Below are 21,371 nucleotides of genomic sequence, written 5' to 3'. Positions count from 1 at the left end.
GCGTAGACCACTTCATCAGGTAGACATCCAAAATAATTGGCTGTTTAAAATGAAATGCATCATACCTATAATAAAAACAACGGTTTGGTAATTTACTCACCGTCCAAGATGTACAGTACTTGAGTTTATTTCTTTGTCTAAACAGATTTTGAGAAATTTAGCATTACGTCACTTGCTCACCAGTGGATCCTCTGCAGTGAATGGGTGCCGTCAGAGTGAGAGTCCAAAGAGCTAATTAAAAACATCACAATAATCCACAAATAATTAATGCCAGTCCATCAGTTAACATCTTGTGATTTGAAAGGCTGTGTTTGTAATAAAAAAAAATCCATCATTAAGATGTTTTTAACTATAAACTGTTGTTTCATCTTTGTTTTCTCCATCTTTTATTCAAAAACATGTTTAAATATATTTTCTCAATCTACTTCAAGCATGAATGACAAATCAGCCATGTCCCATGAAAATGCTTTCCCCCCTAACGTAACATCATTTTAACTGCCTTATGTCCTCTTCTGGATATTATATAGTACAGGCTTCATTTCTATTAATTCTTTGTAAGACCTGTTTGAAGTGGCTTCAGCTCTTGTCTTCGTTACGGTCTAGTAAAGATACTATCATTGGCATAAAAGGGAGAACAACAGGAACAAATGTGACGTAATGCTAAACGGCAACCACAACATAATGAATGCCATGTCAATAGTACATCTGCTCAGTCCCAAGGTAAAAAAAAAAAAAAAAAAAATAGGTTTGGTCAATTAGTCAATGGCTCTCCTGTAGCTTTTCTTTTTGGGGATTTAATAAAGTAGGTAGGTGAAAAATGTCCTGTTTAACTTTTACATCCAGAATAAAAATTTACAGATAATTTACTCACCCCCATGTCATCCAAGACTTTCATGTCGTTCTTTCTTCAGTTGAAAAGAAGGTTTTTGAGGAAAACATGCCAGGATTTTTCTCCATATACTGGCCTTCAATGGGGATCAGCGGGTTGAAGGCCCAAACTGCAAATTTAATGCAGCTTCAAAGGGCTCTACACGATCCCAGACAAGGAAAAAGGGTCTTGTCTGGCGAAACGATCAGCCATTTTTAAAAAAAAAAACGTATTTTGCACTAGCTCTGTGAAGCACTTGACTTATCGTTATTTGTAATTATTTGTAAAATTTACACGCAAAAGTTGTTTAAAAGTAAATCCTACACCACTTTTTTTGTTTCAATGCAACGGCGGATTGATTTGAGTATGAAATATGAAACGTTTTCCATCTTGACAGCCTGTCACAGAGTTTATGAACTTGTGTCAATCTTTTGCAGACTTAGAGTTTGAGCGCTATCTCAATTTTCCCATCGCACAAACTTCCCAGTGCACTACAGTTAGAGGCCCTGGATTCACACCAGCTACTATCTCCTGCCCTGAGGCCTTGAGACTCTCTCATTTTACCTCTAATTACGTCTTTGTTACGGTGAATCCTTCTCCCCCCGAGCTAACATACCATGACAGATATTCTAGCACAACAGGCTTGGACTTGAATGTAAACGCTGTCTTTCTAGGGTTACTCTCTTGGACTTCCTTGGTTGAAAAGACCTGTAGTTTAGAAGAGATGCTGGTTGTTTTTTACCGGATAGGAGGGGAATGGGATGTGTTTAAACACTGTTTAGGAGATCTGGGATATAGTCTCGGATGAGCACCGATGGGTAATGTGTGCCATGTGGCCCTGTGGTATTTCAATTGCATTGTTCCTCTGATGTTCATGATGGACCTCATTGTGTAATTTGTCTTTTAGGCACACATGTGTTGTCCTGCTGTGTCTTGTGTACAATTATAGTTCTCTTATATGTCTGGCTTTAGCCTCTTTTGTTGTTTAGTATGCTAAAATGAACTCCAACCCAGGCTGACAGCTCTACTTTTATCAACCCTTACAAAAGTACCATAGTGTTACTATTTTAAAAAGAATTCATAACTTACGTAATTTAATATCACTTTTAAAGGAAAGTTTTAATCTGGAGTTTCAACACCTGTTTGCCTGTTGGTCTTTTTAAATGTCATGTTTTGTTACAAATGTAAATGATTATAGTAATCAAACAGTGATATATCATTTTATACCATTAGTGTATCATTAGTAGGTCACAAGGTCAAAGTTTAAATCAAAGTTTGATTTGTGAGACTTGAGTTTTTTCAGATTACAAACAAAAAAAGAGAAAGTATCTAGCATAAAGCACATGATTGCTCTTAGTTAAGTCACTTAGATGTACTTGTGCAGAGATTACTCTAATCTGTCAGTGTTTCTACTACAATAGGATCCCTGCTTATTACATTAAAAGCAAATGTCACAGCGGGTCCTGCGGGAGCGCTCAGGGTGTTATGAAGATGGACCAGGTAATAAAATGTATAATAAGTGAAATTCATGACTTTTATAACAGAGCAGATTTGCTGCTTTGACAAAGCACCCATTAGCGTGCCAGCATGGAGCATTTGACCTGCCCTGCGAGCCTTGATCTGATTAGCGACAGTTGGCCTTTTAGTAGTAAATGGCACATAGACAGATTAGGTTTAGTGATTGTTGGTGTTATTTATCACCTTTGTGGGGTTGCTGAAGACCAGGTTAAGTAAAAGAGTTAGTCGTGGAAAGCCGACAGGGACTTGGTGTGACTTTAATAAGTGAAGAGTAAAAAAAAAATTATCATGATATCAAATATACTTTTCAGTTCTGTGATGTTGTGGTGATCCATGCATTTTGACTCTGAGACCGCGATGCCTCCCGGTCATCAGCTGTAAGCCTCCTTTGGTGTCAGTGTCAGGGCTGTCAGGCCGGGCTGAGTCACTCTGTTCTGAGTGGTCTCGCTCTCATCTGTGGATGAATCTCAGTGGGCAGTCAGACAGGAGGCCAGGAGTCCGCAGGGGCCTGCTAATGTTCTCTGACGGAACAGCCCCATGTTTACTGGGCAGTAGAGCAGCGTGACTGGCAACACCCACTGTGACCTGTCAGCAGACCCCTTGGTCTGACCATGTGACCCTTAACGCTGTTTTTCTTTTCTAGTTCACAGACTTTTGGGAAAAACCCCTCTTGCTCCCACTGGCAGAAAGCTGATGTAGATTTAGTTTGCTTTTTCTCTCTTAAATTTTTCTATGAGAGTTATTTAGCAATTGTGACTTTTTTCTCAGAATTGCGAGTTTTTATCTCATAATTGTAACTTTTTCTCAGAATCGTTTATATCTCGCAATTGTACCTTTTTTTTCTTTGGAATTTCACATTTTTATCTCGTAACTTTTTTTCTCAGAATTGTTTATGTCTTAAAATTGTGACTTTTTGTCCTTAGAATTGCGAGTTTACATGTCACAGTTTTTATTTTAGTTTTTGTCTTAATTACAAGTTTTTGTCTCATAATTGTAACTTTTCTCAGAATTGTTAATATCTCAAAATAGTGACTTTTTCCTCTGAATTGCAAGCTTTTATCTCATAATTGTAACTTCTTTTTTCCTAGAGTAGCAGGTTTTATCTCGCAGTTGTGAATTTTTCTCATAATTGTGAGTTTTTATCTTGTACTTTTTTTAAAAAAAATTTTTAGAATTGAGAGCTTTTATCTCATAATTGTGACTTTTTTTCCTAGAATTGTGAGTTTTTATCTCAAAATTGTGACCTTTTTTCCTCAGAATTGCAGGTTTTTATCTCATAATTGTAACTTTTTTTCACAGAATGAGAACAATTGTTTAATTGTTCAGAATTATTTATATCTCAAAATTATTACTTTTTTCCTCAATTGCAAATTTATATCTTGCAATTGTGACTTTTTTCTTAGAATTGAGAGCTTTTATCTCATAATTTTAACTTTTTTTTTCCTAGAGTAGCAGGTTTTTATGTGAATTTTTATCAGAATTGTGAGTTTTTATCTTGTAATTGTTTTTTTTTTTTTTTTTTTTTTTTTTCTCCAAATTGTTTATATCTCGAAGTGACTTTTTTCCCCTTAATTACGAGTTTACATCTTGCATTTGTGACTTTTTCTCGGATTTGTAAGTTTATATCTTGCAATTGTGTTTTTTTTTTCCAGAATTGTTTACATCTCAAAATTGTGACTTTTCTCCTCAATTGCAAATTTATATCTTGCAATTGTGACTTTTTTTCCTCAGAATTGCAAATTTTTATCTCGTAATTGTAACTTTTTTCTCAGAATGGTTTGTATCTCGAAATAGTGACTTTTTTTTTCCCTCAATTACGAGTTTGCATCTCGCAGTTGTGACTTTTTCTCAGACTTGCGAGTTTATATCTCGTAATCGTGACCTTTTTTATTTTTTATTCAGTGATGTAAAAGGGCTATTTTGTGTCCCAACCATTCACTTAATGATACGTTGCAGTGATATAAATTGTCTGGTAATCTTTTCTATGTTTCAAAACATTACCACCAAACAGTCAAGTTGTTTTACAACAACCAACCACTATGCAAGGTACTGTATAGTCTGATATTTCTCTGCAAGAATCATGTGAAAGCGCCTTTAGTTTAAGTGTCCGGCACTGTTTATGGTCTATGGAGTCTTTGTCGGTGGCTTTCAGTGTAATAATGGATGGGATAAACCGCATATGTCGTCAGACGAGGGATGGAGTTCTGCAGGTGTGTCCTTCAGATCCTCACGGTTGTAGTACATTAGACCGCGCAGATGTGTTTAGAATGAACTAGTGTCGTCCAGGTGTTTGTGTGTGGGATTGAAGCGCCTCACGTGTGGTCCTTGAGGCCCTGTCAAGCTGCTCTAGTGGGCCCCCCAAGCGCTGAATGCAGTTTCTTGAATAGAGTCGTCACTTCAAACACCACACTGCAGGGCATTTGGAGACGTTGCTGCATTTTTACAACGGTCATTGAAGTTCAGAAGATTCATTTGTCATTTCTGACGTGAACAATTTGTTTGATCTCTAGTTGCAAGAAGGTATGAACAATCTGAGGGAAAACATGATGTAGTGTTTGTATTTCTTATTGACCTCTTAGATGTTGGGAAAAGCCCCATCTAATTACAGGAGAAGATCTGTCGGCGTTCCACACGTTTCCTAGAGCCGTACTCCAAATGTGGCATGTCCTGGCAGCTCCCTCAAACAGTTAGTTACTATAGTTTTTGCAAGGGAGAGGGGATGAAACGTTATCCTCACTCCTCTTTTTCAAACTCTTCTCGCTTGCATTTTCCAAACAAAAGAACAAAGTGAGCCTAAGGAGCATACAGTGTCATCTTGCAACATAGTGGTACTTTCTTCTGGCAAAAAAATGTGTGAGAGAAAGTAGTCTTTTTGCAGTATGAAACTGTAGTCTGAATGCGTGTATTGAGTTTCTTGTGATGCTCTCCCCCTCCCCCGAGGGCAGTCGGAGCAGCTGGGACGGCCTGGATATGAATCGCTAAAAGAAGGGCCAGTCTTTGCTCACTATGGTTGTGCGTTCATGCACCTGATGTAACAGTTTTTTCTCTTTTTTTTTTTTTTGTTGTTCTTTTTCCCCCTTTCTTTCTTCTTCTGTCCCTCTTTGTTAATATTTGAGCCTTTTTTGACCCTCTCCTAGCCTTGTTGTGTATTGGGCCTTTTTAAACAGTTAAAAAGTATTAAAACTATTAAAACATTTTTGATAATGTAAATAAAGCGGAATTAAAATATAAAATATTAGATGGAAAATTTAAACTAAATAAAAATGAATAATGGAAACTAATTGAAATAAAACAAACAAACAAACAAATAAATAAATAAGAAAAAACACAACAAAATTACTAAAAATTGAATTAAAATGAAATTGAAACTAAAATATTAAAAACTATTTACTACTGAATTTAATTATAGTTAGTTCAGTACTAACTAGAAATAAAAATTAAAATGATAAAAGACATCACCATAAAACAAAAGCAAACATAAATAAGACAAAAGCACATAAAATTACTAAAAATTAAATTAAAAACTACATTATTAAAAACAATGTACTGTTATAGTTTACATATAGTTCATTACTAACTAGAAAAAATAGAAAATGATAAATAATAATTAAAAATAAATAAATAAAATATAAATAAATAAATAAATAAGACAAATGCACATAACAAAGTTACAAAAAATTTGCAAAAAACAAACATTTTAATAAAAGCTATATATTATAGTTTAAATATAGCTCATTGCTAGAAAGAAAATTGCTCAAAATTAAATTAAAATGAAATTGAAAACTAAAATATATAATAAAAACGAAATAGTAATATTTTAAATAAATAAAAAAATAATTTAATTTAAATTCAAAAAATTAAATTAAAATGAAAATTAAAAATAAAATTAATAAAACTCTACTATTATAGTTTAAATTTAAATCATAACTAACTAGATTTTTTTTAATATTTAAAAAAATAGTAATATTCTAAATAAATAAGAGAAAAGCACATTAGAAGAGTACTAAAATTTAATTAAAATGAAAACTGAAATATTAATAAAAATCTCTCAAATGTAGTAAATAAATAAATAATACTAAAACACTGATTGAAACTGGCTGATTTTTGTTCAGAAAACGTGATTGGCCAGCATGTCTCTCATGCATCCAGCTCAAACAGATATCAGACAGCAGCTGAATAAACAACCTTCCCCTTCATAATATCATTATAAATCTCACATTTCTACTGCTCCACGTCTTTATTTGGGTTGGATTTGAATGATGGTTCTCATGGGCCTCCGTAATTATGTTCAGTGACTGATGTTCTAACATATCTAACTGAAGTAGGCCTGTCCGCTCTTGTTGGGAGGATCTATAGAAACCATTAGAGCAGCCAGTGGTTAAACTGCCTCAAATTGTTAACTTGCGTCTTTATTTGTTAAGAATTGCCACTTTATATCTTACAGTGTGAATTTATTTCTCATTTGAAGCTTTATCTCACAATAACCTGTGAAAATGGACAGAAACCTGTTCGGAAACAGTCATATTTTTTTAGTTCCTTTGTATGTCACTAGTGGCCAGAATTATACACCTTATCTAAAGCTTTGTTTAAGAGTTTAATTGGTTGCCTGTGTATTCAAATTGTTTGTACGATCCAGTTTAGATTTTCTGTGTTTAATTATTAGAATATGGTTTATTCATTATTACAGTATTTCTTTTTGCTGTACTTGGCTGCTCATGTTAAAACGCGGTGCCGAGACTAGATTAGCCTCCCTGCTAAACTCATTTATTTGTCTTAAAAAAATAACTAACTGATTTACTCAGTCTTGGCTGACCACGTCGTAGAGAATTTTGATACTTTCTAAGCCATTTTACTGCCTGCTGTGCTTGGCCTCGGTCTAAAAAAGGAATCTCCAAACATTGAGTTAGTTTCCAGGGGTGTGCTATTGATACGTGTTTAAAATTTGAGGAGAGCAGCGGGTAAGTGGAGGAGTTTAAGGTCAGAGGAGTTCATGCAGTAAGGTGTAATTTGGTCCTGTTGAAGGCCAGGAAGGAACTGCTTCTCAGTAGGTCAGTAGACCACAATCCAACCAGACTCAGAAGACGTATACAAAGACTGCCTAGGGGCCAGTCTTTCCTGTTTATCTGTGTGTTTGTGTATGCAGGCCTCCAGACCGTCTCAGGAAATGGTAATGAGCTAATAGCTGGACTCAGTCCTCTGAGGTTCAGACTTCCTGCTGGGTCTGAAGAAGACTTACAGTCAGATAAAACAACATGTGCGCCCCATGTTCATGTTCACCATGTGAAAATGTGTAAAGAGAAGACCAACATCCAGGGCTTGCTGATTGGATTAATAGTTCAGATTTTTCACGTTTTGACTGAAATAGAAATAATGCTATATGTTAATAAAAATCATAAAAATGGAATTTACTGTATAACACAAAATGTAATGGAATTTGCCAAATTTTGGATGAATAAATCAAAAGTAGGTCAGTACACTTAAATCAAAATGTGATATGGACTAGAGTCTGTGAATATTAAGCTGCAAAAATGCTATTTAAATATGAATCCTGGATGTTTTGTGTATCTCTGTGTGAATGAATGGCACAGATGGACGAGTTTGTTTTTCTACACACAAACTGAATCGTGTGACACTTGCAGTGTTTTCATCTTTTACCGCCTTACTATATGAGTACACAAACACAATCTCATAAACATTATCTTGAGTAATAATCTCTAATATCTCTATACAAACTGAAACTTAAAGGTCTTCAAAGCAACCCGTCAAAATAAAAGTTTGGTTTAACTTTAAGAAAATGTGACAGAAATATATTAATTAATGTAATGGTAGTACTACTACTAATATTAACATTTTTATTAAACATTATTTTTTTTAAGGAAGATTTACCAGAAAAATTATTAACCTGAATTTATTTACCAGAGAAATGTAAGTACACAACACAGTATTTCTGAAAAAATAAAAAATACAAACTAAAATAATAGCAATAATAAATTAATTTGTTATAAAATCAATTAATAGGAAATGCTTCTGATTATTCAAATTGAATAAATCCATTAAATTAATTAATGAAAATACAACATTTTGTAAAAATAAAATATATATACATTTTTTAAAAGGGCCTTAATTTAATTTTTGCCAACTTTTTAATAAATTAAATCAATCATTTAAATTGTTAAATTGTATAAGTTTTAATGATTTCACTTAATTAGACATGCTTTTTGATTCATTTTTTTTATTTAACTATAAAATATGTATAAAAATTGATTTTGGAAAATAAAATGAATTTGGGAAAAAATAAAACATTTTTTATAGGGCCTTACAGTAGGCTAAATTACAGGAGATGTGATGTAAAATATCTGATTTTCTCCCTCAGAGGATCAGTGTAATTCTGTCTTAACCAGTGGAGTGTTGTATGACATTTTGCCTGAGTCCACAATGCCAAACTGATGATAAATGTTAGTATCGCACTGCAAATACAGAAAGGATTTTGGCTGACATTCTTTATTTAATTTGGATCATGCAAGTCTGTGCTTAAACACTTACATCTTGAAGGAATGTTACTGTTTTATTTTCATAGACTCGTTTGAAATGGACTTTTAAAAATAGGTTAAAATTTTTTCAACAGAAAATATAACAATATCTTTTCATCCTTTAATTTCTATTTATTTTTGAAATCTGAAAATTGAAACAATCTGACCTAGACTTACTTTCTTAAGGGAAAATAAAATTCATAATGACTATTACTTCAGTTCACATACCTGACTAATTAAATATAACTAATTAAAAAGAACACAGTGACATGCTTGGGAAATAATTCCTCATTAAAGTGGCTTAACAGGAGTTTTGCTCACTTTTAATGTTTTGTCTACAGTCTACCTTCTGTTATGGAGTCGTTCCAAGGCTGTATTTATTCTGTTTAGACTTTGTGTTGATTTGGAACAGTGCGGTTCACAGAATGGCTTTTAGTTTCTGTAACAAGACAGCTCGTTAGCAGTAGAATGCAGGCTTCCTGGTCTTTGAGCTGTCAGAAAATAAGTAGACTTTCCTTGATGGACTGGAGTTGGTAAAAATCAATCTGGCCATGGGTGATCACATTGCACACATTGCTCCCGAGCCCTGGCGCAAGGCCGACTGACTGACGTCTCCCAGCTGTGCATAACCGTATGAAAGCAGGATATATTCCCCCAGCCACTGCCCACCTGTCTACCTGTCTTCTGAAACACTCACTATCTATTATGAGTATGAAAGGGGATTTTTGTTCCCATAGGATATAGCTGATGACTTTCTAGCATGATTATTTATGGAGAACTTGCTCTTACATGAGTTGAAGGCGTTTAGTTACAGTGCAGAAGAAAGTTGTCATTTTTGTTTTCTTTTGTGCACATAAAGTATTCTCGTAGCTTCGTAACATTACGGTTGAACCACTGATGTCTCATAGACTGTTTTAACAATGTCTTTACTATCTGTCTGGGGCTTAAATGTGGTATTGCGTTAGTCTATGCAGGGTCAGAAAGCTCTCGGATTTAAACAAAAATATCTTAATTTGTGATCCGAAGATGAACGAAGGTCTTACGGGTTTGGAACGACATGAAGGTGAGAAATTAATGACGGAAAATCTAAATATTGGGACTTGTTTGTGATGGAGGCCTGTGCCACAGTACTTATAAACAGCTAGAAACGACCCGGGTTTACAGAAGTTTTAGATACGGTATCTAGCAGCATGCCGCACTGGATGACTACGCTGTCATTGCTTGACACGTCAGATCAGCTCCCCAAATGCATTGTTTGGCACTTCACTTAGGTAATTGAGCAAATGTGACAGTCTGGAAAGTATTCCCCGTCCGGAGTTGTTAAGCAGATGGCAGTTCTGGATAACCCAGTGCATTAACACAAGTCTCCTGACAAATGCTGCTATTTCAGGTAGCTTCTGATGAGAACGTCTGCATACAAGATTCTGGTACAGTATGTCCCACATAGCTTTTGGCAGAGACTGGATGAGGAAGAAGTGCAGCATGCTGCTAGGATTGGCATAGGAGAATATTGAAGGTGTCATGATAGCATAGATAAGATCATGTTGCACATTTAGTTGCCTCCGTTAACGTAATACAAAAATATGATTTCAGTTTCTGTGAAAAAATAATGCATTTATAGTTTATTCTGTCCTGGATGTGTTTTCATTTCTTTTTTTTTCTGTCCGTTATGATAGCTTGAAGTTGATTATCTTAGAAGTTGTAAATTGATTTCTATAAAAGTTTTTTCTGTATCTTTAAAAAATGAGAGGCTTTTAACACAAATTTCACCATTTGATTCAGATTAACAAGCTTGTGGTTCAATTAAATTTCTGATTCGATTCAATATAGGTTGTTTTGGATATATCAGGTACAGTACATGCCAAATTTTCTCAAGGAAAAAAAAAACTCAGCTAATGCTGTAAAATATACATGAGAGTCACTTGAAGGCACAATATGTAAGGTTTTTTGATTTAAAAAAAAAATAAATAAATAAATAAAAAATCCAAAAACCACTAGAATAGTGTTATGTAGTGTAATGTACTTGCATTATCCCAAATGTTCTGAAGAATGTTTCCAGAGAAATAAGCAGTTTTAACTAGTGTAACAGACCGTGTCCTCGCGTCGCCTGCGAATGACGTCATACACTCTCGATTTTCTGGTTTTATTTTGTAGAAAACACGGAAACCCCAAATACACTTTAATATGTTATGCATTTTATTAGACCAGTGATGAACGCACAGAGTAGCATTATAACAGAACTTTTAACACACTATTAAAATATAACTAGTATGATTAAAAAAAGTGCTGTTTTACCTCACATACACATGACCGGAAGGAGAAGAAGCGCTCGACTATGGCATGATAAAAGCCCCGCTGCTTTTGAGCCATGTATCGCGCTCGTCCTTCATTAGCAATCGCTCCAGCGTTCTTGTTTTGCCTCCACTACTTTCAGCCCCACCATGCTTCATACAACAGTGACCTTAATAAGTCTTTAATACATTAGCTCATCCATGGATATGATTTCTGCCTGAGTCCCGACGGATTGCATCGGTTGTGGGGGTGAAGACTTCAACTCCCATTAATCCACACACAATCACGGTACATCAAACTACGCCTTTGGTTCTTTGTTTGTTTTTAAATATGCGCCCTCTAGCAGCGAGAACTTACATATTGTGCTTTTAAAGGTTAAAATGAACTGATTTGTATTAAATTACCCTGACTGACGTTTTTACAATAATAAAGTCACAATTACATAGAGTAATTGTATTTCTACTCCAATTCGTTTCGTTCACATTTAAATAGTAGCTGTCATAAAATGACGCATTTATTCAAACGTAAATTAAACACTGAAGAACAGTAAAACTTAGAATGAATGTTATATGGTGCATATATTTAGCAAAATGCTCCTCTCTAGAGTAAATTTTTGTCGCTGACTGATGAGTTTATGCTCACTGAATATGTTTTTTTTATTCTGAGGTAAATGTGACGTTATGTGACATTGTGTAAAAGCTGTTATATTGACGCGTTTACGCGGTTGAAACGAAGATTGAGCAATTACATGAGACAGTACACCTTGTGCTCTTTCTTTTAACATACCTTTGGCCGTCATTCATGTTTATTTTGTGCTGTAACTAGTATTAAAGCGGAAGACGAGATATTTGCTGCCACTTCTCCTTAACTGAGGCACTAGCATTTATTGTTTGAATGCGGTAATAAAATGGACAGATTTTAAAATCTGAGTTGGTTTCATATCAAAAGTAACAAAGCACAAAGCTTATTGCGATTTATTGGATGGGAGACATGCTGAAATGTTTTGTTCATCAACTGAAACAGGCTAGACTAATCGATTCTTGGGATTTAAGAATTGATAACGTTTCATGAAAATTAAAATCAATTAAAACTGGGAAATCAATAATCTTTACCTAACCCTAATAAATAGCTGAAACTGTACTTCTCTTTCAATCTCAAAGTCAGTGTGATGCCTACTCTAAAGTCTGTTTGTCTTTGATAGAGAAGTAGCAATTTCTTTCTTTTAGCGTACAAGGGAGTTCGTAAAAGGTTCAAGAATGGTCTCTGTTATCTCTAAATGGACCCACAGCCTGTTGTTTGCTCACATATTTTCCTTCACTTTAAAGAATAACATGCAATCTCCGATATACACTCATCCCAGCCATTAGCTATCTTGGTAACCCACCTGCGAGCGCTGAAATTGTTGGAGCTAACTGTAGAGACAGACAGCGGAGGGCTGATTAGCTTGGATTCCACCTTCAGGTCTTGTTTGTGCAGTATCAGACGGCTCACAGGTGCTCACATCTATCTGTCTGTTTGAAGTGGATCACAGGGGCTTTGATCCGACACACGGTCTCACGCATGCTTCAGCACACCGACTCCATGCAGATGTTTACCATACACATGACCTCACAGGGCCAGGAATGCTCTTTGTAATCACAGAAGGTCACTCAATACTGGTGACGAAGGAAAACGGAGCGCAGAAAGTTTTATATCGCTCTTGGAAACTTTTTGAATGGCTTTGAGGTAATGGTGTAGTAGAAATTATGTATATGCATGCTTAATCAGCGGGTCGTTAGTGCAAAATATGACATGCGGAAATATAAAAATGCTGATATTTCAGCTGTCATGATGGAAAAATATTTCAGAATAAAGGTGTTTTTGGTGCTAGATGAGATTATTAATCCTATTTATTTTAAACTACAATTTAGAACTGTAAAACGATTAGTGATTAATCGATTCCAAATAAAAGTTTGTTTGCATACTATATGTGTGTGTACCATGTATATTTATTATGTATATATAAATACACACATATACATGTGTATATTAAGGAAAATGTCATATATATATATATATACACACACACACACACACACACACACACACACACACACACACACACACACACACACACACACACACACACAAGTGTTTACATACAAATACATTCTCTCTCTCTCTCTCTCTCTCTCTCTCTATAAATATATGTGTATGTATATGTCTGCCATTCATTTTTTTTAATGTAATTCATTCATTATTTTATTTTATTCTGAATATTTTCATAGTATGTCAGTGAAACATCTAGCATTGGTTCTCTACATTTTTGGTTAATCTACATTTTACATTAATTGCATTAATTTAATTGTTCTTATTTTTTATACAATTATTTTAATATATTGTATACTATTAGTAATATATTATTTTGGATTAATTTATTCATTTGTAATAATTTGTAAAAATGAATTAATTTGTTTTTATTCATTTTTTTAGGCACAATATCTAACAGATTTTAAAGCCAATAAATTTCAAGACAGTTATTGTTGGAAATTACAGCAATAACTTCCAATAAAATTCATCATAAATAATAATCATTTTGAATGATTTATTTAACCGAGAAGTGAATATGTGTATATCTAAAAGACATATACAAAAAAAAGACATGTAAAAGTTTTTATATTTATATGGATATTTTAATTTAGCTAATGTTATAATTTCTCAGTTCTCAAATTTAATATATTTATAACAGTTCATGTTTACATTTGAGGGCTTTTTCTTGCTATTTCTTTTTTTTTTTAATAAAACAAGCTACCGATATTATCTGGGGGCTCGTCCGGGATATTATTACCATAAAGTTGAAATATTTGTGCTTTTAGAGCATTTAGTTATTGTGAAGCTTGTCCAAGTGGTCACTGTGGTTCAGATATCCCATATTATGCGAAATACATTAAATATGTTGGGTCACTTGGGGGCTAAAAGAGGAAGCCTGAATGTATTTTATGGTATGGAGCTGCAGAGCCTCCACAGTGCACTGCAAATTTAATGAGCTCCATTTCCAATGACAAGGGGGCAATCACATGAGGAAACCGGAGGTAATTTGGGCAAAAAAAATGCTTGTTAAATGAAGTGGAGTGCCTACATGGCTGTTCGAGCTGTACACACATTGGCTTTAGAGAGTCATTAGGTTAGTTTCTGCGACCGTTCCTCATTCTGGCTGTAATGAAACGCAGCATATGAGGGTATTACCTGCTCCACCTGATGAGCCTGGATTACTGTAGTACTGCTGATACTGCACAATGAAACAAGCCCAGGGCAAATCCGGATGCTTTATTTATAGAAGAAATATTGCTGGCCAGTTTTACAATTTTAGACTGCCTTCGTTGAGCTGCTAGCAAGCACCATTGAAGCGTGCACTGAAACTGATGATTTGTCTTCACTCCTTTCGTGGTTTTTATTGAGAGACTCTTACAAAAAAAACATGTTTGGTTGTTTTTCTTCAGAGATTCGAGCCCAACTGGTGGAACAGCAGAAATGTCTGGAACAGCAGACGGATATGAGGGTCCAGCTCCTTCAGGACCTCCAAGACTTCTTCCGCAAAAAGTCCGAAATCGAGATGGAGTACTCGCGCAACCTGGAGAAGCTCGCCGAACGCTTCATGGCCAAGACCAGGAGTACTAAGGACCATCAGCAGTATAAGTGAGTGTGTTATATGAGTGTTTAATACTGGCAACTGTTTTGTGGTTTGAATCTAGAACTTTTTGTACTCTGGCCCAGATGTAATGGTGACCCACACCATCATAATTGTCTAAAGGTTTACCATCATGAACATTGTGACTTCTCCTAAATTGCTATGTGTGTCACATGAACGATTTTTAAACCATGCTGTCTTTTATTCAACACATGACGGCATGTTGAGGTGGAAATGTAAAGTTATCCTGCTCACTTTTATTTCACATAATTAAATGACACTTGAGTCAAATTATTACTTTTGTTGCTGAACTTTCATTTCCAATCTTAAATTTAAATTCCAGTAGTTGTTTTGAACACTACACACTACCAGTCAAATGTTTTTGGGCAGTAAGATTTTTTATGTTTTTTTAAAAGAAGTCTCTTCTGCTCACCAAGCTTGCATTTATTTTTTCCAAAGTACAGCAAAAACAGTAATATTTTTACTATCTAAAATAACTGTTTTCTATTTGAATATATTTTAAAGTGTAATTTATTCCTTTGATCAAAGCTACATTTTCAGCATCATTACTCCAGTCTTCAGTGTCAAACAATCTTTCAGAAATCATTCTAATGTGCTGATTTGCTTTTCAATAAACATTTTTATTATTATCAATATTTATTATTATCAATAATACAGTTGAGTACATTTTTTCAGGATTCTTTGACAAATAGAAAGATGCAAAGATCAGCATTTATCTGAAATAAAAAGCTTCTGTAACATTACACACTATACCATTCAAAATCTGGCTCAAAAAATCTGAGCAACAAATCAGAATATTAGAATAATTTCTGAATGATCATGTGACTGGAGTAATGATGCTAAAAATTCAGCTTTGAAATCACAGGAATAAATTACATTATAAAATATATTCAAATAGAAAACAGCTGTTTTAAATAGTAAAAATATTACTGTTTTTGCTGTACTTTAGATCAAATAAATGCAGGCTTGGTGAAAATCTTACTGTTCAAAAACTTTTGACCGGTAGTGTTCACAAATAAAATATATTGTTTAAATTGTTACTGCCTTGAGTATTTTGGAATAAATATAAAATGCTTAAACACTAACTTAATGAGATTCACACTTGGCTTTAATAAATAGAATATTGAATACTTTGTTAATCTAAAAATATAAAATAGATTTTTTTTTTTCTTTTTCTGATAGTGTATGTATTGTTTGTTTAACCATGTAAAAAATGCAACTGGCATATGAATTTATGTTTGATTAAATAAAATAAATAAATTTATTTTATTTTATTATTTCAGAACACCACCAAATGCCACTAAAATATATGCATAAAAATATGAAAAATGAATTATTTATACGTTTTTATACCTTTTGTATTTCTTTTTGTTTTATATTTATTTTGTGTTTATGTGCACGTTTTACATATATTCCTCTCTCAGAGTCCTTATTTCTTAACCATTACCATTGTACTATTACTAGCTTTCCTGCTGATTTATTCCCAATGTAGTGCACTGTGACAGGCATGAACCGTGATCATGGTCTCATTATGCCAGAGTCCCTGGCTGGAAAAGACAGTCTATATAACGTTGGTACAGAAACCACTGGTACAGCTCAGAATATTGAGTGTGTTTGCTTTTCACTTCTGTAAATAGACCAAATGCTGGTTTAAGAGCTCTAAATGAGTCCAGCAGCTGTGAGCGCAACCGGAGGCAATGGAGAATCTCGGTCGTGGCGCTTGTGGTTCATGTAGCACGTCGGTTTGAGAGCAGAATAAGATACTTGACACGATTCACTAACATATTCTGAAAGACAAGGACTTTCAGAATAAAAGAAGGGTCTGGATTGCAGTGCGATGTGAAGGAAGTTGCTCGTTTTTGTTTTTAGGAGATTAAAAAATTATAAAAGTGCTGATGTTAGTTGGGCAGCCGTTTCTAAAGCCAGCTTAGCTCAGATGTGTGTGCTGGATGAATTAGCATCAGAATGAGCGTGCAGATTTGTCTGTAATTAACTGGGATATCCGCATTCCCAGAGTTGTTCGACAGAACGTCTCATTTTAAAAGCATTTTGAGTCATTTTACCAGGTCTCTCAGCTAAACTTGGACTCTTCTGTAACCACACGGCTTCAGGAAAGAGTCTGCGATCGTATCCCATTTTATTCAGTAGTCCAGAGGTCTGGCCCGATGTCTGACCGACGGCGTCGAGATGAGGCCTGCTGAGCCAAAGCGGAGGGTGTGCTTTACCCCTTTGTTGAAGTTAGCCGGATACATGTGGTCAGCAGAATTCTGCAAAAACCAGTGAGAGGAAAGATTAAGCGGCTGTTTGTCAAGAAACACAGTTTACTGTACCTATGGGATTGTAGTCACCGAATCAATCTTCTCACTGGCACTAGAAACATCTCAGGTGACTCTCAGAGCCAAGTGTGATGGATCGGGCCTGACGGTTGGAGACCAGAGAGATGCGGTCACATTACAAATACATAGCTAGTGTATGTTTGAATTTGGTTAGCTCCTAACCAGAAATTTCCATTTTAGAGTCTCTTTTTTTGGTTGTGAAGATTTGATTTGTGATTTCTGTGGAGGTTTGTAGGTAGTAAAATAGAATTGACCACAGGATCTAATTTTGCTCCACATAAACTGCCAGGACAATAAATCGGACGTTTTAGAGAATATCGCATCAGCTGATAACCATGATAGTAAGGATTGTTACAAAAAAGCTTTCTATTTGAAATAAACGCTGTTCTTTTGAAAGAATCCTGAAAAATGTTTTTGTTTTTACAAAATTATTTTACAACATTGATAATAAGAAATGTTTCTTCAGCATCAAATCAGCATATCAGAATGATTTCTGAAGGATCATTTGACACTAAGTAGTATAAAACTGGAGTAGTATGCTGGAAATTCAGCTTTGCCATCACAGGAATAAATTACATTTTAAGATGTATTAAAATAGGACAGTTATTTTATATTGTAATAATATTTCACAGTATTACCATTTTTACTGTATTTTTGATTACATAATTGCAGTCTTGGTGAGAAAAAGAAACTTCTTTTGAAAACCGTAAAGAAAACCTTGCTGCCCTAAAACTTTTGAACAGTAATGTGTTTTAATAAAGTATTTTAATATTGTTTAATAAGTATTTTTGTGAATTTTCAGTAAATATTTCTTGCTTTAAGCCTAAAACAACAGAATGCAACATGCATATCAATCGCTATAATGCTATCGAGAGGTGTACGATATAAATGATATGTGATTTGACATTGAGTATATTGCAAAAACCCAACAAAAACACACTCTGAGAGTGCACAAATGCACTATGAGATGTAACTTAGGTAAGACTAACTACTGCGCTAGCACGTTTAGCACACCTACACTGTGTGATTTAGTCTATTAAAATACATTTAGAATTTGCCCAAAAAATTCTAAATAAGGGGCAAAATTGTCCTGAATCAATCAGCCGTTTGAATGAATCGGTTGAATGAATGACTTAATGACTCATTCACACAGTGATTTCCCGCCATCTAAAGATGATTTGGGTTTATATTTAAAGAATATTTTCCCTTTTTTCTCCTAAATCATATCAAATATCAGTATTCAAGGTTTGTTTGGGTTTTTTTAAACATCAAAAACTAACTCCAGGTTAAATGCATTCATGTCCTGCATTAAACACTCAATGTGAATGCATCTAAATGCCACTTCAGATGCAGATTTTGTGCCACCTCTGCACTGCAAACACAAATTTTGTTGATACTTATTTAATTTGTTTGGTAACAGCTCTATAGTGTCTTACTATTTTGAAGTTGAAAATTAGAACATTTTACACAAAAGATGATGCATACACTACCAGTCAGAAGTTTTTGAACAGTAAGATTTCTTGAACGGCAAATCAGCATATTAGAATGATTTCTGAGGGATGATGTGACACTGAAGACTGGAGTAATGATGCTGAAAAATTAGATTTGATAACAGAAATAAATTACATTTTAAAATATATTCAAATAGAAAACTGTTATTTTAAATGGTAAAAATATTTAAATTTTTTTTTTTTTACTGTTTTTGCTGTGCTTTGGATTAAATAAATACCGGCATGGTGAGCACAAGAGACTTCTTTAAAAAACATTTAAAATCTTACTGTTTGAAAACGTTTGACTGGTAGTGTACATTTAATTAGGCTAGAAAAAATTGGCCTTATAAAGGTAAAAATGCCCATTAAAAAAAAAAAAAAAAATCAGTTCAAACCTATTGGAAAAGTTCATTTCTGTTATTCCTGCAAAAAAAAAAAAACACCTCACAGAATATGAAGAATATCAAAAGCTTTGGGGTCCTAACCCTATCGACCAAATTCATTATCACACACCCCTAGCTATTAACTCTAGTAGTCCATATATTTGCATTATATCAGCCCTATTATTATTATTAGTGTTGTGTATAGTTCCCTTACAACAACGCATGCAAGCTGTATGGTTAAACTTGTCCCAAATGACACTGTCGTCGTGGCGACACATCGACTGGTGCTTAGTTGCGTGCACGTGTTTGTTGAGCTAACAGGCATCACACAGTGTTTGCCCAGGGAGGCTGCTGGACTCCGGGAATTATTTCATTATATGCATTATCCAGCTGCCACTCCTTCCTTATGATTATCTATCATTTACCAAATGCATTTTGGCCAGATAGACCTTCCACAAGGACACATCTCCTCTAGGAAAGCTTAAGTGCCTTTTTATATAATATATTATAAATCTCCAGTAGGAAACTGAGTTTAAGTGCCTTTTAGGGTACAGTAGGTTTGAACCTTTTGGTTGCATGCCTAAAATTAAATGAATTGCACTTGAGATTTATGCTTATGTCCCAGTAAGGTTGGTTTCAGTTGGTTTCTGCTTGATTGTAACTTCATGCATTCATTTGATGACCTTGTTGTAGGATGCCAACCCCTCTAGTGAAGCGCTCTAGTTTGCTCTGCCACTTTAGAATCGATGAGCTGCCAATATAATGTTTGCGATCTGTGGAATGTTTACACCAGCGCCGAATGAAGTTGCTCTGCATTGTTTGTAGCTGTGGTGTGTTTATACAAATACCACTGCTGATGATCTGTTGGGTTATTTTGATATCAGCAGATTAGAGGTACATTCTATTGTTTAGAAAACCAAGTGTAATTCATTTGGGTAGTTGCCACCAGTGTAGTTGCCATATATATATATATATATATATATATATATATATATATATATATATATATATATATATATATATAGACTTAGCTGGAAAGTGGAACATGAATAAAAGATGCTGTCTTTGAAAATGTAGGAGTTTTGTAATGGCTTTCCTCATGCAATCCTCATAACCACAAAATGCTTGCCTTACTGCTGTTAAGTTTTTAAGACTTATTTCGTCATTCTGTTTTTACCCTATAAATGTAATTTTACATTTAATCGATTAAAGAAATTAAAGAAAATTCTATGCTGTTTACTTGCTCACATTTTGTTATAACATTGTATGACTTTCTTCTGTGGCATTAATAATGTGATATTTTTAAAGAACTCAAGAATTGGATTATCGTTCTTTTGAGTCATTTGTTTTAGTGTGTGTGTGTGTGTTTGTGTGTCATTAAAAAAAGTGTGATTTGTTATGTGCTTTTTTTATTAGTTTTTATTATAATTATATAATAACATAAATATAGTTTTATTAGTAATTATTATAATATTATAATTCATAATTTATTAAATAATTAATAATGCATAAAAGTTTATTTGATTTTTTTTTTTTTTTTTTTTCAATTTTAGTTGCAGGAATTTTAGATTTTAAACTAAACTCTTAATTAAAATTTAATTTTAATAATTTAATTAGCAGCGCTGGTCATGTGAAGATTCTTATGTGATTCTTATTTCAGTTTTACTTTCAGGAATTTTAGATCTTAAACGAATTTATGTTAATTAAACTGTGCAATAAATAAAATAAATAAATACTATAAATAAACAAACAAATAAATATATTTTTGTTTTGTTTTTTGTTTTTCACATTTCAGTTAAAAGTTTTAATTAATTTAATTAGCAATGCTGGTTGGTGTGAAGATTCTTCAAAATATCTTATTTGATTTTTATTTCAATTTTAGTTTCAGGAATTTTAGAATGTAAAGTAAAATTTCCATTAATTAAAATGTGCAATAAATAAATAAAATACTGTAAATAAACAAACAAACAAACAAATAAATAAATATTTTTTTGTTTTGTTTTTTGTTTTTCACATTTCAATTAAAAAGTTAATTAATAATTTAATTAGCAGTGCAGGTCAGTGTGAAGGTTCTTCAAATGTGATTTTTATTTCAATTTTAGTTTCAGAAATTTTAGATTTTAAAGTAAAATTTGCATATATATATATATATATATATATATATATATATATAAATATATATATATACATACACACACACACACACACATTTACAAAAAATGATTATTTTAGTAAAATTTCCATTAATTTAAGTGTGAAATAAATA

At 33.7% G+C, this 21,371-nt stretch overlaps 1 protein-coding gene across 3 annotated transcripts in view; it reads left to right on the top strand.

Moving 5' to 3' along the window:
• srgap1a (SLIT-ROBO Rho GTPase activating protein 1a) overlaps window positions 1–21,371 on the top strand; it is a 121,711-nt gene that overhangs the window by 20,584 nt on the left and 79,756 nt on the right. For all 3 annotated transcript variants that reach the window (XM_051134592.1, XM_051134593.1, XM_051134594.1), the window contains exon 2: window positions 14,688–14,883. In XM_051134592.1, the coding sequence (XP_050990549.1) occupies window positions 14,688–14,883 (196 nt within the window). The remainder of the gene's footprint in view (window positions 1–14,687; window positions 14,884–21,371) is intronic.

The sequence above is a fragment of the Labeo rohita genome, chromosome 18 (assembly GCF_022985175.1).
Source record: "Labeo rohita strain BAU-BD-2019 chromosome 18, IGBB_LRoh.1.0, whole genome shotgun sequence".
Taxonomy (NCBI): Eukaryota; Metazoa; Chordata; class Actinopteri; order Cypriniformes; family Cyprinidae; genus Labeo; species Labeo rohita.
The sequence above is the reverse complement of the archived record's forward strand: the minus strand, read 5'-3'. Positions and strand labels throughout refer to the sequence as shown.